At 39.4% G+C, this 15,107-nt stretch overlaps 1 protein-coding gene across 1 annotated transcript in view; it reads left to right on the forward strand.

The window, feature by feature from the left end:
• Positions 1-13,124, forward strand: part of LOC137589113 (voltage-dependent calcium channel subunit alpha-2/delta-1-like) — a 69,945-nt gene extending 56,821 nt beyond the window's left edge. The window contains exons 32-38 of the mRNA XM_068306599.1: positions 2,523-2,675; positions 3,639-3,691; positions 3,816-3,871; positions 4,912-5,038; positions 5,797-5,909; positions 6,310-6,392; positions 8,817-13,124. Coding sequence (XP_068162700.1) covers positions 2,523-2,675; positions 3,639-3,691; positions 3,816-3,871; positions 4,912-5,038; positions 5,797-5,909; positions 6,310-6,392; positions 8,817-8,939 — 708 coding nt within the window. The 3' untranslated portion in view covers positions 8,940-13,124. The remainder of the gene's footprint in view (positions 1-2,522; positions 2,676-3,638; positions 3,692-3,815; positions 3,872-4,911; positions 5,039-5,796; positions 5,910-6,309; positions 6,393-8,816) is intronic.
• Positions 13,125-15,107: the final 1,983 nt, after the last annotated feature.

Genomic DNA, 15,107 nt, shown 5'->3' on the forward strand with positions numbered 1-15,107 from the left:
AGAACAATTTGAACAAAGATAGAATGTAGTGTTCTTTGACTGGTCACATTTTGGCTTCATTTAAGATGACGCCAAATGAAATAAATATTTTCTTACTTGAATAGCTTTATTTGAAGTCCAGACGTCAGAAATCCTTGCAAACGCAGTTAAAAAAAAGAAAAAAAAAATCAAATGAACATTTAGATTTTGCTATGGCAATTTGTAACATATTTACCAAAATGTTTCACCATACGTAATTAATAAGAATAAATAATTTATAAGTCAATCATTAAAGCTCGGTATGGGAATGGTGATACTAGAAGAAGAAGAAGTACATTTAATTGATCCCCGTAGGGAAATAATTATGTTTTCACTCATGGTTAGTAATCATGCATATATGTTATTCTTGTACAGGCCCCTGAAATGACCAATCACACACAAGGGGCCTGTAGGCATGCAGTAAATACAGGAAGGCTGAGTGACGGGCAGCCCCATCTTTGGAGTGCCCCAAATGAGCAGCTTGTGGAGGGGATGATACATTGCTCAAGGGCACCTTGGAAGTGCTCAAGAGGTGAGCTGGCACCTCCCACTACCAGCTCACACTCCAAGAGTGAATGGTCTGGAGCGGGAATCGAACCGCCGATCTTGGATCATTGGACCAGCCACTCCACCGACTGAGCTACTACCACCCCTGAAATTACCAAGACATCCTACCATGAGCTGCAGAATGTCTCCTTCAGAGAACCTGCTAATAATAAATCTATGAAGACTGTTTTAATTTATCAACTGTGACAAGATGTCATCCATGCATTGGACTTTTCTTTCGAATTTTTACACATTTTTTCTTTATTTAATCCAATCTACAAACGCAATTTCCTCATGCTGTGTCTACTTTTAGTTAAGTCCCAGACAATGGTCATTTTTGCCATTTCATACTTAAATTCATTTTTATTGTGAAGTTCTGATTGCTCTGCACAGGTTTCTTCAATCCATTGAAATCCTCTATAAACTCTTCTTGTTTGTACAAGACTCGGCTTGTCTTCAAGCGCTCAGGGTACTTGTGATCAGCTGAACCTGGTGGGAATTGTTCGTCAGCCTCAATTTGCCCTTAATAACCCAAATAAAAAAATAATTAAAACATAATTTGACCCGTCTTCACATATTATTAACAGATAGTGGCGAGCGCATACAGTAAGTGCACACATTGTTTCCATTGCCCTATGCTAAATGCTAAGTGTGGGCCCCTGCTGTCATCTGAGTAAATGTTTTTTCATGCAGCCTTGGCTCCTTCCTAATCAGGCCTGGGTGTGCGCTGGATAAATCAGTCGCCCTCTGAAGTTTGGCAGCAGCACTAAAACCCAAGGGCCCGAGGCCTTGTTTGGAAAAGGCTGCTCGCCCTCAATCATATTTCCTACAGGAGCGAACTTTCTTTCTCTCTGTAAGCTTCTCTTTCTCTCGTGATCTTGTTCATTTTCTTTCTCCAAACCCTTACCCCACCACCATCACCCCCCACCCCTACCACCCCCGGGGAGTCTGCAGCCAACAGGCCTGTGACTGTTAATTCATTATTCCTGTTATTGCACAGTGAAAGGAGAGAAGGCTCCCTTTACATTATAGTGGGGAAGATTTATATGTCCTGTGGTGGTTGGAGTAAAGAGGAATGGATATGTGGAGGAAGGCTTGTTAACGGTGACCTTACAAAGTGGAAGGAAAGAGATAGCTTACACTTCCACACATGCACATCTTTCAACGCACATAGATGGATACTATTAACTGTACTCACACCCTCCCAGATACATGCGTGCTAAAAGACTGCTGTGCAAAGAGTCGGCACAAATACTTCCTCTTTATAATTTATGACTGCTGCTTGACTGTGTTAATCAGATTATACTGAAGTCCATCATCCCAGTTTGGGTGTCATTTACTCAAACCGTGTGTGTGTGTGTGTGTGCGTGTTTGTGTGTGCGTGAAACTGGTTACACATTCTTCCGTTTTTGCTCATGTGGTTTACATGAAGTTAACAATCGTGAGTCGACTTTATAAAAGCGTTTAAGTGCTCTGTAAATTCTAGTCAGTAACATCTAATTTGTGAATTTTAAAGGTTGGTTTTTTTTTTAAATCTTTCCGCCAGACATTTCTCAGCGGAAACCATTTCATTAACAAGGGTCTATCAGTCGTATAACTGGTAAACAGATTTCCAAAAACATCCAAACACCCACACGTACATGTTCTGTTACACCAAGTTTCCATTGTACATACGGTTGGATTGAACCCATTTTTGTGATGATTTCATTGGAATATGGCTGGTAAATATGTCCTGTCATTACTTAATTCTAAATTAAATCTTCACTAATTATAATCTAATTCCAAGACCTTTATTTTCCCTCAAGTGGGGATGTACCTGTTTGCCTTCAGATGTTTAATCTTCAGTATATAATTTCTGGAGCCTGAACTAAAAAACAATAATACTTTTTCTCATGACACATTCAGTTATCTACACTATTTTCAAACTCCATATTTTATTCCCTTCCACTTACACACAGATTGGGCGTTTCTTTGGCGCTGTCGACCCAATCCTCATGAGAAATCTCGTCAACTCGTCCCTTTTCACCTTTAAGAAGACCTTCGACTACCAGTCGCTTTGTGACCCCAAGAAAGAGAGCAAGGCGGCTGCAGGCGTGCGATCTGTCTATGTGGTGAGTTACATAAGCCAGACACACAAACACACACAGAGCCACCCACATGTGCACACCCACACTTACATGTTCACACATATCGATATCCATGTAAGCACTCGTATATTACTCATTTCCCTACATGCACACGCAAGGACAGATGCGAGTACACTTGTGGCTTTTGGTAACCGTTCCTGCTTGTTCACACACTTGTGAATGGTCACACTTGTGTGCACACATACACAAACGTTCTCTCATTGGGGAGCCATAAATCTGGACAGAGCAGATGAGAAGGGAAGGAGAGTGTATGGTGAAAGCGTTAGAGTGGGAGTCGGCAGCAACAGGATTAGGTGGTCTAGCGTGCTTGGCTAACACACCAAGCGATGGAGTAAGAGGCAACTGTTTTTCATCACTTCTAAAGGGAACAACAGCAGAAGTTTAGCCGCTGCTGATGAGTTTCCCTCAAAATGCTGAATGGTCCTCAAAGGCAGTGGTGGATGGTCGCAGTAACACCCTGTTACTTATGAGATTTGATTATCCAGGTGGTGTTAGATAAAAAAAATTTTTAAAAACTCCCTCATTTGTGAACAACTTCAATCATGTAATTTACCATAAATTACATAATTGAAAAGTAGTATGTTTGCAGTGAGGTGAAAGGTAGAGACGTCTTAATTTCAAGATGTTGCTGATTGCTGGTGGTGCCTCTACTCCAATACGTTAAGACTCCCTGTTGACTCAGCAGCCTATCAAATGAAGCGGTCTTGTTCTTTGGTGAATCACCACTGATTCACCAAAAAACAATACCATCGCATGCTAGTCATAATCAAAGCAACGTGGTCTTTGATTGAAACCATGCGCTGCTTTTGTTTTCTCACTGGTACCTTGTTTACATATTTATTCCATCTGTTGAGGAGGGGTTTTGTTTGTGAGTTGATGTTTTGTCATTTTTTGATATTATATCTCATTTTCTGTTCCCCCCTGCAGCCTACAATTGCAGATATTTTGAATTTAGGGTGGTGGGCAACAGCAGCAGCCTGGTGAGTCCCATTATTCTGACATTCATCATGTTCTGTTTGACATCACTTTTTTAAAATAATAACAAATATTTGAAACAGAAGTCCTTTCATCCTTAGGTTTTTTTGGGGGGTGTTTTGCTCTTAGGTCCATACTGCAGCAGTTGCTGGTCAGCATCACATTCCCCAAGTTCATGGATGCAGGTAAGTTCCCATAAATTTCAGTCATGGAAGAGAAAAGTGCTTTGTATTTTTTAAGTTTTATTTTGTTTTTCAAAGCTTTCACTATCTTGGAATTCTGGTGCAATATTCACCACATGGCTGGAGTACCCAGTTAGCCATAATCTCGGAGCAGTTCATGAATAATTGTATTTAAGATGTCGCACACTTGGCCCAGCCCATGCAGATGTGGATGCTTGTCTGTGTGTCCGGCTCCCCGTGGTTCAAAATTTAAGGTTATTTTGTCTTTGAAAATCCAAATTACCAACAGGTCCCAAACAAATTATAGGTTTCTGCTTGTGATTAAGATGATTCTCATCAAAGGATTGGGTCAACAAGTCTTCTGACCTCTTACTACTGATACAAAGCTTAGTGCCTTAAAGCAAGCCTTTCATTTTCCCTGTTTCGACACATGTGTTATGTCTTCAGCAATCATAGGAATTCTTTTTTTCTATGATTGTGTGGAGATTGATTTAAAGCATAAATCAACCTCCACTAAATGCTGTTTGTGGTGTATAATATGGAATAAGTCATGGCAGCCAACGTCAAATCGCTCTGCAACACATTCAAGGTTTTTCCTCGAATGGCAACCAAACACTAAAGTCCTGTCACTGATTTAGTACTGAACCTGAATAGATAATAGATTCAGATGCGACAGGACAAACCTGAAAATGACCATGCTTTTTTTTTTTTTTTGCATTTACTAAAGGAATTCATATGATTTTTCAGTTTGGTCATGTGCATCTGACTGTACATTAGGTGTGAGACAGCCCAATCCAGCTCAGGATATTCTACATTTAAAATTACAATTGAACAGCACAAGGTTTGTTGATGCATGATTCCCTTTTGCTCTATGTGGCGGAACATTGACAGGAAACAGCTTTTGGAACCGTTTTGTGACCTCCTACAAGTATTATTCTACAATATTACCTTTTAGATTAATGCTTGAGTGTGAAATACCTGTTTATATTTTAAATGTGTGTGCGTACTAACACACTTGAATGTTCTTATGTGTTCTTCTGCAGCCGAGATAGAGGATGAAGTATCAGACGCCATGCTCAAAGAGAGCTGCATCACGGAGCAAACTCAGTATTACTTTGAGAATAACCAGCTGTCTTTCAGAGGCAGTATCGACTGTGAAAACTGCACCAGGTAAAAAAATGAATAAATAAGGTAACCTGCAAGCCAGTTCAATAGTATATATGCACAAACTGACAGAAGACAGTTATTGTTCAAACACTCTGACCTTCAGTAATTTGTTTGCATCTACAAACGTCCCCAGAGGTGGCGCTGAGAGAGGACCAATAAAAATTCACATGCCACAAAGGTGAAGTCAAGTCACTAGCAAAGACCACCGTCTTGGCATATTCGTATGTGTGACTGCGCAGGTGTGTGTTGTGTGTGTGTGTGTGTGTGTGTGTGTGTGTGTGTGTGTGTGTGTGTGTGTGTGTGTGTGTGTGTACGTGTGTGTACACCATTTTAAGGCCCCCTCGTGCCGGCTAATGGAGTGCCTGCCTGCATGCCGCGCAGCGTTCCTGCACATTAGCTGCACACACGTTTCTTTTTAATGACAGCCATAAAAAAGCAGAGAAAATCAATTGTGCAACAGCGACATGTGGGATTCAGGAAAGGTCTTGGAGGTTGGGGTGGCACCGCAGGTTTGTGTCCCCCAAGGAAAACAGTCAGGTGGTTTGATTGAGCGATCCATTTTCATTGTGTTAAAATAACTTGGTCATATATGAGGAATAATTCAAAATCAGTGTTTTCCTTTCTCCTTTTCTGGTTAAATGTTCAGCAACTTCCTACATCTCTTTCAAACATGCCTTTGGTGAAATTGTATCTCCATCTTTCCTGGATTTGAGCCCATGTGTCAACAACTTCTCTGTTGTCTCTTGTGTGTCTTCTTGCAGGATGTACCACGCCGAAAAGCTGTTGAAGACAAACTTGGTCTTTATCATTGCTGATGCAAAACTCACCTGCTTATCCTGTGACACCAAGCCATTAATACAGGATGAACAGCAGTGTATCTTTTCACCAAACATAGCTATCATCTGGCACGGAGCAAAGACATTTGATTCAAAAACCAGATGTTTCAAAATGACTCCTTTTTTGACAAGATAACAGTGAATAAATGCTGATTGTAGTCATGTGTACGTCTATAAGTAGATGGGTACGTCTATTGAAATCCAAAACTTCATTAAGGTTTGAATAGACCCTCCACAATTTAATTTGATCTGGTTTATTTGGACATTATGATAATTTATCATGGTTATTTCCCAGACCAGATATTCAAAATGTCATAATTAAAAATTTGTATTCAGGAAGATTTTGATTGTCCCTTTGATGAAAGTTAATTTGTTTTTGCTTTTACCGAGTCTGAGCCACACAGACACTGTCTCATGTCCTTGACTTGAGTCATTCAGCTGATGGTCCAGATCCCTGTGAACTGGCTAAAAATCCTCGGTACAGGAAAGGACCGGCTGTCTGTTTTGATAACACTGACAACGTAAGTTCTTTTCATCAGCTCCTGATTGAGAATGCTACCTTGCAGCATTTAATTGCTGCTCTGTGTAGGGTTTCATTGTTACTTTATTGTACCCGTTTTTAGAAAGCATAAAAAGCAGGCCAAAATCAAATTAAAGCACTGAAATCAGGATTGACGGGAGCATTTATAAAGAGAATAAAATGGTGAAGCAGCAGGTGGTGAAACAAAAACAATAAGATCAAAGTTGATTTTTAAAAAACTGGAATTATCTGTTGATTCATTTGTATTCATTTGAGTTATTTTAACCGGAACCTGAACCTCATTATTGATAAGACAAATACAGTCACCAAAGTAAACATGACAATTAATTTTAATATGCTTGTTGATTTTTATCCAATCCTATCCCCAAGGCCTTTTATTGGCAGAATTATTCTAACACATTTTATTTGAGATTATTTTGATCTCCTCCAAATCTGTGCTCCAGATGAATCATTTGATCTGTTTCAACATTTCCACAGGAAAATAAGGGGTAGCAACAGCAACATAGTAGAGACCAATAAAGAACTTAAAATGGGATTTAAAAACAATAAGTTAAGGATCTATCCTTGCTGGCATGAGTCCAACATCCTCCCTCCTTACATGAAAACAATATATCAGTGAAAAATTCTACCCATGGCACCATTCCACCCTTAATATCTTCACGTTTCATGTTGTTGTTGTTGTTTTTTTTTAGTCCTTTCAAAGCCGTGTTAGTGTAGATTTCTTTAACCAATCAATTTAATTAGAAGCACATTTGTTTTTATGCTTTTTCCGGTGTCGGTTTCCTCAGCCTAACAAATTAACCTTTGCATAGGATCTTTCTTACTTACTCCCTCGTGCTCTTGTTTGAACACATCTGTCTCATTCGACCACTGTGAAAACTAATTGTCTTGCCTTTCCTGCTCATATTTGCTTCCTAAAGTCTTGCTAACTATGTAGGTATTTCGCTGCATGATGCTGTTTTTTTCTGTTCTCTCTCTTTCCCGCTCTTTGATTGGTTGCTTGATGGTTAGGATGAGGCCATATGCCGCAGGAGCGCAGGCTCCCCATTGGCTTCCTCTCTGCTCATGTTACTGCTGCCGCTGTTCATGTGCTGTCTCGGGTCAGTTCCATAAAGCTAGATCCTTCTCTTTCAATCATATCACGATCTTGTAAACATTGCATCATTATATCATTTTCTTCTCAATCATGATTCTTGGTCGCTTATCTTTTATTTCTGTGGTTCTGATTTGTTCCTTCATCTGTTTTTCCTTTACCTATCTTCCTCACCTGCAAGTCTTTTCTGTTCCACCACCGTCCATCTTCACCTCCCTCACCTCACATCCCAGTCTGCTTTTGCCCCCCCCCCCCTAAATGCTGTACTTCCAGCCATGCTCTTTGTATCTCCTCCGTCTATCACAATTTATCTTGTCCAGTGGATTCCATTGTCTGATGTTTAGATGTAGCCAGACGCTAGCAGGAATGGGAAACCAACTTCCAAAGTATCAGATCAGCGCTGGTCACACAAACAGTCTTTAAGTTCTACAGTGAATTGTAAAGGATGAGTTGAAGCTTAGCTGATCTGATGCTATCCTGTGTATGGATGACCATTCACAAAACCCATCCTTTCCTCAGCTAGTGATGTGAACTTGCCACAATTGTCAAGCTCTCCATTGTTCCATATGTAGTTTGTTTTGATTAAACTGGAAGATTTCTCATTTAACCGTGAAATATTGACTTCTCAATTCTGGATGCCATAGTTGACGAACAAAAAATAACTCATGCAGGCATATTTTAATGGTTACAGAATGTCATCTTCTGGAATTGTTAAAAACCAATCTGGCTTTAAACAATGAGAACTCTGTTTTTGTAGATAGCCCAAGAAATGTTTAAAGCATTTGATCAGATGTCACATATGCAGGTAGCTATATTTGCTTAGTTTACATACAAACACAGTTCCAAAAGATCTGGGAAAATGTGTGGATAATAAATATATTGGATTTTGATCATTTTTTGTCACATATATACAAGATTGTATAAAGTATGTTCCTACATTGGCCCAGGAAGAAGCCACTGTGTGAGTAGATTTGATTCAAAGTGGTTGCTTTGCTTTCTATTTTTAATTTACATTTACAGAGGCTGAATGAGCTTAAACTCAGGTTTAGCTCCCACACTGGGAAGGTGCTAATCCTGAACAGTGCTTCATTCACCCTAGGTGTTAATGTTTCTAGTTAGCTGTGTATGCTAATGATCACCACCACACATAGTCACTATCTTACATGCATCAATGCATGTATAAAAATCTGCTGCTTTCTAGGTTTGCAGCTGACTAACATTGTTTGGAGGTGTTTGAAGAAGATTCTATTAAGAAAAGTGTTATGGAGTAAATACATAAACACTGACTTTTTCTTTTACTTTCAACACCAGGAGGACGACCACGACTGTGGCGGGGCATCCGGACTGAGCCCCTCACTTTCGGTAATGTTGGCCCTTCAGCTGGCACTCCTCTGGGTTTTGACTGACTCCAGACAACATGTTATCTCATCATGACCACCGGACTGTCCTGTTCACGCCCTTTCTTACCCCCTCCGTTATGTCCAAAATGGCAACCAGCACACACTGCTGCCACTGAAACGAAATGAGCGTCAATGAGAAGTACTCGAACAAAACAAAGAAAAAAAAAAACTGGGAGGAAAAGAAATGACCACTTTCTTCTTTTGATACCTTAATTTTTCAGGGGATTCTCTGAGATTTCATCTGATGCAAGGGTACAAATGGCAAAAGAAATATATGTTGGAAGAAATCAGTGTGAAGGATGAGAAAGAACTGAACGTGCTGTTACCGTTCATCTCATCAACAGTTCCCGCTGGCTGAGCTTAGAGGAATCTGGATATTTATTTTGATTGGCGACCACTGAACTTTCTGTTGATTGATGTCATAAATAAAAGATAGGACTGCCTTATGTTATCAGAAGGATTCAAATCAAAAAAGAGGGACTTGGTGCTTATTGACAATGCCGAGTAATTTTATTCACCACTTCCAAAAAATGCGCTGCCCCATTGTGAGCGTGCTTTAATAATAAAATGATTTGAAGTGGCTAGTTGTTAGGTATTTGTTGTTTTACGGTTGGGAAGTCAGCTATGATTGAAGTATCACTTGTCAAATTGCTGGGGCGCTGATAATGACACTGTCCAAGTTGACGATTTCACAGTATCTCATATGATGTGTCGACGTTGCTGTTCTTTCATGTAGATGCTGTATTTGCAGTGTGAGAAACATGCTGGTGTTTGTTCACAGGAGCAAACCCTTCTACTGCCGCAGGCCGCCTGCTTCTCCAGAGTCAGGATTTTAACTTTGTAGCTGATCATCTGACCTGATCAAGTGTGGTGAAGTATCTGGATTTCCCACTTTGATGTCAGATTGCTCCAATGAAAACTGTTGCCGCAGTGTGAATTAACCAATCGGGATTAGATGAGCCCGGCTGGTGTCCTATGCATGCTCATTGGACAAAATCTATAGTGCCATGTTGACCGTGTGACTCAGATGAACCCTTTAGCTTTTTAGACTGTGTTGATACAACTGTTTGTTTTATTGCTGCCACCGAATGATGGGGTATTAGATTTTGTATTTGACATTTTGGACAACAAAACAGGAAAACAGTACATTTTATTCACTGCTATCACTTTGTAAATTGTACTTCTGTGCTGAAAATCAAATCAGTTGTCTTTACAGTTTGATCTCTTGACTGAAAGCTATCCATATTTTGGCGTGGTATGACATCACCTAGCGTAAGTGACTGCAATCAGTTCACATAAATGATCCTCTACTGCTGTATTTTTAGGCCATCTTGTCTCAGTTTGTGTGCCTTCTTTTCCATCAGTTACAAAATCAATGTAACTTTATTGCAGAGGATTTTCTGTTGATGGCTTTTTCCAAATAGTGCCATCTAACAGATCCATCAAATAGTCCGTAATGCACTAATCAGCTCAGCTACTGCTGCACAGGGAAAGAAATCCACCATAATTATCAGGGATATGTAATTTCCCCGGATCAAATCTTATTGGGGCACTGATTTCATCGGCAAGATTCAAGTACATTACTTAATTATTTCCAGTACAAACACATATATCTGTTCTGAAGACACACCACGTTGAACAGGATATGCTTTACACAATATTGATGACCAGAAGACATAAATTTGTTAGAATGTAATTCGTCAGACAGAAAACTTGTGATCATTAGTAAAAGAACCAACTCCAAATATCCATTGTGAAAATACCATTTTTCATTTTAATGAGCTGCACATGGCAGTTTCACTGACATCGCTGTCACTGAGTAATCCCCACAAGCTGGTGGATATTTATTGGTTTGTTCCAGACAGAAATTGAAAATCACAAGTTAAAATGGTTAAAATATGTAATTCTCGTGCAGTGTATAACCAGTTTATTGACCAACCAGACTGGTGACCTTTGTGTCACAAAGGATGTACTTTGTGGTTTCACTGCATCTTTACTACCCCAAATCACCCACTTTGCCTTCAACCTCACTGTGAATTTTTTTTCAATTTCAGCCATTTCATTTTATGACGTCAGCAAAGGAAGTAATTTGAGTATTTGGCAGATGTAGTAAAAACAGCTTGAACAAAACCAGGGAATGCATCTTCTTATTTGAGTTCCATTTATAAACAACGATGCATATTGGGAGGAAACTCCTAAACACCTGCATCTCAGATATCTACATCAATCGTCTCTCGCCCTTACTGCTGACCTCACAGTGAACAATTTCAGTTTCAAACGTAGACGCATTCCTTCACGTCAGACGAGGAAGTGCCCGTTTGTTTTTGTGGTCAAGCTCCACCATGTGCACCATCCAGCGTAACATCTGAGGTGCACTTCTCACTCTCAGTGCACTTCTCACTCTCAGTGTTGTACTGTATCTCAATATAATCTTCCAACAGAAATGATGTGGTGAAACTAACAGTGGTATTTATGCTCCTCTTTTACTAATGCTCAAGAATATAAAGTGCCATATAGGACTCTCATTCTGTTGTGGAGACACCTGTTATTGTAATACAACATTTATGCAATTTATCAAGGCACGACATGAGTTGTGAAATTGTTTCCCCTGTGCTGCATGGTAGTGGCTGACAATTTGAAGAATAAAACATATCCGTTGTGCTCCAGCTTTAGCGCATAATGTTGGGAAGCATGTTGGATACCAGGCACTTGTTCGTCAATAGATAAGGTTCGATCAACTATTACTGCCTTTTTTCCTGGGGGGACAGCATTTGATTCCACACAGGTCTGAAACAGTCAAAGGAACCTGACTGGTTGGCGTTGATGTTTGAACGAGCTCCTAAATCTGTCTGATTGGTTCAAGCCATGAATGATTATTTCACAACCAAAATAGCAATTTAGTAAAATGGAAAGCAATTACTGCAAATCATGGACACTTAGCATTGCTGCTGATTATATTGCAAGCTATTTTGTTCTAGATTTTATCTAGGAATGGTGTTGTGGTAATATTTATGATTCCCAGATGATGGAATATGATAACACCGCTCCCTTTTTTTTTTTTTTTTTTTTTTTACTTCAGTGCCACCATGAGGTTTAAATTTGCAGCTTTGAGGGGAAATATCTCAGCTATCATAAAATTGTATCAATTGCAATTGCATTTATGGTCCCTGGACTGTAAACTATCAATTCAAAATGTCAACATGTCCAACACATGAAATCCTAATCACATACCCTGCAGGCTTAGTTGTGTGTAGTGTTTAGTGGTGAAAAAATGGGGGAAGGAAATGTTTGCTGTCACTGTATCTAAGAGTGAGAGTATGACAAACAGTATCTGCTTAACATCAGAATGCTAACATTACCTCACACAGCTGCCAATGTGCCTCCAAGCTCGGGTTTTCTTTTTGCGCTTTTCCTCATGGCAACCATTGTTTTTCTGCATTAATTTTCATGCAGTTTGAAAATCAAATTTAATGATGCTAGTCATTGATTTTTAAGCTGTGCAGAAATCCATAGGAAGCAAAAGTGAGAAGAACCTCTTTAATATTTGTGAAAAAAGTTAGCAGTTAATAGGCTAAAAATGTAGCTATAAAACTACGGCCATGTAGTCATTTTGAGTCTATGTGTATTTTGCACAGGCATGGACTGAGCTAAAATTCATGCCACCACCAGAAAAGAAACAAACATGAGCTCTGTATCCGTCCAGATTTTCTACTCTTAAGTGCTAAAATCAGATGCTGTCACCTCAGGACTAATATTCTCTCCATGTGATATGAAGTGGTTTTGATTCTGATGATGCTCTTTGTATGGGTCATGTGGGTTGTCATTTTTATTTCTGGAATCTTGATGATTGCTTAATGTGTGTTTTTAGTGTCTGTTACCTTACTGCCACTCTTTGGCAGACAACTTGTGGGCCTTTCAGCCAATCTCTCTCTGCCGTTGGTTTTAAGGCAGACTCGAAAATGGAAGCGTCCAGCAAGTTGCCTTGCCCAGCCACGCTTTGGGAAGGTCTTGGTGGACCTCTGTCAGTCTCCCTTGATTGTGCTTTAATATGTTTGGTGAACACTGATTCTCAAGAATCAGTCATGTCAAAAAAAAAAGTTGTACAAAACTTATTATTCTCAACAAAAAGAAAAAAAGCACAATGTTTATAATCCTGATGAGGAAAAGTATGTTCATTCATGTGCAAATAAGGTATATTCAGAATAAAAGTTTATGATTACTATACTTCGCATTACTTTTAGATTTCTGGCAGAAGTCATATTCTTGCAAAACCCACAGCGGATCAGATTTCTGTTACAAACTTCTGTCACAATGCCAGCACACATTTCCCATCCAAATGTGTGTGAGAATGAGAAGGAAGCACCCTGAGTCTGCTCTCCCAGTGTCTAGCCAACATCAGAAACTGACATCCAGCCAAAGTCAACACTATCCTGGAACAGAAATGGCCGAGGCATCGGTCCAGCCACATCTCTCTTCAACATTGAATTTGGCTCAAGGACACGTCCATTAACAATGACCCGTAATGTTCTCTGGTCATAAATTTATAGTAATTCCTGCTTTCCCTATTGCAAGTTGATCAAATAGTAAGTGACTTTCTCGTTAGCGGAGTCTGCTTTACACTTGAAGCTGAAACCAGCTGTGCTCAAGCCCAGATTCTCAGAGCCGCTACTCACTCACTACCCCCTAAAGACAAACTACAGGCTCATTTTACTTTATTTTTGATGTTAATAGTTTACCCTAGTTTTTTATGATACAGTGAGCGCAACAGGGAGAAGAAAATATAACAATTTACGTGATTGGTGAAGTTTTCACTGAGACCATCTAGACTGTGTTTCATATTTACGTTTAATAAGAATTGTATTTATCATTAATTTATATGTTCTATAAAATAATCTAATTGCCAGACAAAAGTCAAGTAGTGGTAGCAGTAGTGGTAGCAGTAGTAGTAGTAGTAGTAGTAATATTAATAGCACACTTTAGCACAAATTATATCAGAAGGATTTGGGGGAGTCAACTAATTATTTTAAAGATGAAAACATGAAGATTTAATGTGTACAGTGTTTAAGTGATGGAAATTTTAGAACATTGGAATCAACAAACATCCACATAAAACACTTGAAATTCTTAATATTTAATTATTAAATGACATTATAAATTCGTCCAACTGGATATGAAAACTTGAAGAATTTCACAAATTGATCTTTATTTAGATGCTCATTGATTCCAGGTGGGGGTGGCGAGTGGTGAGTTTGTATGTTCTCCGTGTGTCTGCATGGGTTCTCTACCGGTTCTCCAGCTCCTACCACCTCCAAATACATGCAACTTAGGTGAATTAGTCACAATAAATTGTCCATAGGTGTGAGTTTGAGCATGATTGGTTGTTTGTTTTACATGTGGCCCCGCGATGAGCGTAGTCAGAGTGTATCCCACCTGTCAAAGTAGACTCCCGCACACCAGTGACCCACAAAGCAGGTAAGCAGCCGTTGACGTGACGATTCCAGTCCTCTCATCTTCAACAACATTGATGAATAAAAAGTTCCAGGTAGTAACTGACAAACACAGATTGACATATCACTGAAACATTTCATGTGAGAGAAATTGATAGTAAATAGTAATGAACACCCCTCCAGTGAATTTTACCGATGCTGCAGGCATGTAGCTCAATAGAAGAGCGCATGTATGCTGGCATCTTCAGCCCTATGGGGGTGCAAGCCAGTGTGAACTGTAAGCTAGTCCCAAGCTCAGTTAAATGTGGATGGATTCAGCTTTTACAACATATACTTTCTGCTCCTTCCCTTTGCAAAATGAACTCATTGTAGATTTCTTTTATTTTGCATTATTGTGTTCTTTCCTGATGTCAATGCTTCAACCAAAATGGACAAGAACATGCAAAAGATTACCCTACCGGGAAATATAAGCCACAGCAAACAAAACAAGATGACGGCTGTTAAACGATAAAAAAGAAACAAATTCAAGAAACTCGGCAAGGAAAAACGGGCATTAGTCATTACCTTTTGTTCTTTGCTTGTCTCTACTTGTGTTCTACATAATGGTCATCCACAATGAGTACATGCTCTGTGTGTGATTGTAGGTTGCAAATTCCTTTTGCATACCTTTTGCTTACAAATTGTTAGCAAAATTGTCCTCCAAAGGACTACTTATTGCCTTTTATAAGTAAGAGTGTATTTTGGGGTCTGTATTT

The sequence above is a fragment of the Antennarius striatus genome, chromosome 22, assembly GCF_040054535.1.
Source record: "Antennarius striatus isolate MH-2024 chromosome 22, ASM4005453v1, whole genome shotgun sequence".
Taxonomy (NCBI): Eukaryota; Metazoa; Chordata; class Actinopteri; order Lophiiformes; family Antennariidae; genus Antennarius; species Antennarius striatus.